This window comes from Anarrhichthys ocellatus, unplaced genomic scaffold (genome assembly GCF_004355925.1).
Source record: "Anarrhichthys ocellatus isolate YVR2014 unplaced genomic scaffold, GSC_Weel_1.0 scaffold7685, whole genome shotgun sequence".
NCBI lineage: Eukaryota > Metazoa > Chordata > Actinopteri > Perciformes > Anarhichadidae > Anarrhichthys > Anarrhichthys ocellatus.
The window spans coordinates 1-2,135 of record NW_022287659.1 but is presented as its reverse complement, the minus strand read 5'-3'; the positions used below and the strand labels follow the sequence as shown (position 1 = coordinate 2,135).

The window sequence follows — 2,135 nt, the reverse complement described above, 5'->3', positions numbered from 1 at the left end:
AGTGAGAAGAGCATCCTGGATGAACCAGACTCTCCTCTAGAGGTGAGGCATTCCACAAATAGCAATAACATACACTTTTCGGAGCAAAGAAAACTGTCAATCATTAGTCTATTTAGATAATTTGGTTCAGTATGCCGCAATACGTGATCTTCAGCACCAGGGACAGTGCTTGACGAATTATCGTACATTTGGGCATTGCAGAGTATGTGCAGGAGCTCAGTTTTCCTTTATTTTTATATTTTGTACTCATTCTTGAAGTTGCTCGTCATTGTGTGTGAGTGCTTGTCTGACTTTCCATGTCTCGGACTGAATGTTATCGTGTACTTTTTTCAGTAAAATATCATGTCAGCAGCAACTAGTGGAGTAATGTTGACATACAGCCGTCTTATTTAGACAAGTTTATCTAGTTTTTTCGCGTTTCATCTTTCTTATTTTTATAATGTATTCAAAACGAGTTTGGCAATATGGATAATCATGCTACACAAAGCAACTGTTTCCAGAACTTCGAATGATATTGCATTGTGTGTGGGTGCGTGTGTGTGTAATGCTTGTACTCCTTAATATCCAGTATTATGCAGTTTTGTGTTCTGTACTCTTAGGGACGCTGTTGGCCAGTGTGTGTGAGTTTCACTGCAGATCTCAACACCACCTCCCAGATCATTTATATTTGTCAGAAGCAAGGCCGACACAAGGCACAGTGCGAGTTACCGAGAACACTGCACACGGGCAAACAAACGGGAAATATATTGATCGACATTTGTGTTGATGGTTCTTCATTCTTAGTCATCCAGTGATTGGAATACGACGGTCTCATTTGCGGATTTTTTTTCTGATTCGTTGTGATCCTATAATCGTTGAACGAAACAATGAGACGGCAAGTACTATTGTTTTTCTCGATGCTTTTTTTATGTCCCGTGCTTGGGCAGGTCAGCTATTCTATTCCCGAGGAAATGTCAAAAGGCTCGTTTATTGGCAACATAGCACAAGATTTAGGTTTAGATTTAAAACGTCTGAAAACAGGAAAAGCTCGCTTGCATGTTGGAAACGGCGCTGAATACATCGAGTTGAATAAAGAAAAGGGACTCCTTCTCATCAAAGAGAGAATGGACAGAGAGGCGTTTTGCAAGCAAACGACTCCTTGCGCTCTCCATTTTCAAATAATTTTGGAAAACCCCATCGAGTTCTTTCGCGTTACGGTAGAAATAACAGATATAAACGACAACGCCCCAATATTTAAAATGAATAATATGCTTTTTGAGATTAGCGAATTGGCTGTCAGAGGGTCCACATTTGTATTAGAGAGAGCATTAGATTATGACGTCGGTATGAACGGACTCAAGAGCTATTCCCTTTACCCAACAGATAATTTCGTTTTAAAACTCAACGACAATGCAGGTGGAGAAAAGGAGGTAGAGATGGTCTTGGAAAAACCCCTCGATCGCGAGGAAAAAGAGCAACTGACTTTAACGCTAACAGCCGTCGACGGAGGTGAACCTCACTTGTCAGGGACGGTGCAAATTCATGTCACTGTCTTAGATGTGAATGACAATGCTCCGGTGTTTACGCAGTCAACTTATAAAGCAAGTTTAATGGAAAACTCCCAGAAGGGAACTTCATTGATGACTGTAACAGCCACAGACAGAGATCAAGGCACGAATGGTGTTGTAACATACTCCATTTCCAGTAACACTGAGGGGATTTTGGATTTATTTGAAATTGATGGGACAAGTGGTGAGGTACGTTTGATTGGCAAAATAGATTATGAAATATCAAAACATTATCAGTTAGATGTTAAAGCAAGAGATCAAGGGGGGCTCACTGGCTCATGCAAAATACTATTTGACATTATTGATGTGAATGACAATATTCCAATAATAGATTTAATGTCAACAACACAATCTATTCCGGAAGATTCAACGTTTCAAACAGTTGTTGCTGTTATGAATGTGCACGATGCTGACTCGGATACTAACGGAGAATTTCAATGTTTTTTGAGTGAAAGTTTGACTTTTATCATTGAAAATACATCGAATGGTTTCTATAGCATACGAACAAACGGTGAATTAGACAGAGAGACAGCCTCTGAGCATAATATAACTGTGACCTGCTCTGATGAGGGAGTGCCCTCCCTCTCC

At 40.1% G+C, this 2,135-nt stretch overlaps 1 protein-coding gene across 1 annotated transcript; it reads left to right on the top strand.

Annotated features, from left to right (window-relative positions):
* Positions 1 to 6: 6 nt before the first annotated feature.
* On the top strand, positions 7 to 2,129 carry LOC116380558 (protocadherin beta-1-like; the record flags this gene model as incomplete). Its single annotated transcript, XM_031842461.1, has 1 exon — positions 7 to 2,129. A coding segment is annotated over exon 1 (1,263 nt), but the record flags the coding sequence as incomplete, so codon positions are not given.
* Positions 2,130 to 2,135: the final 6 nt, after the last annotated feature.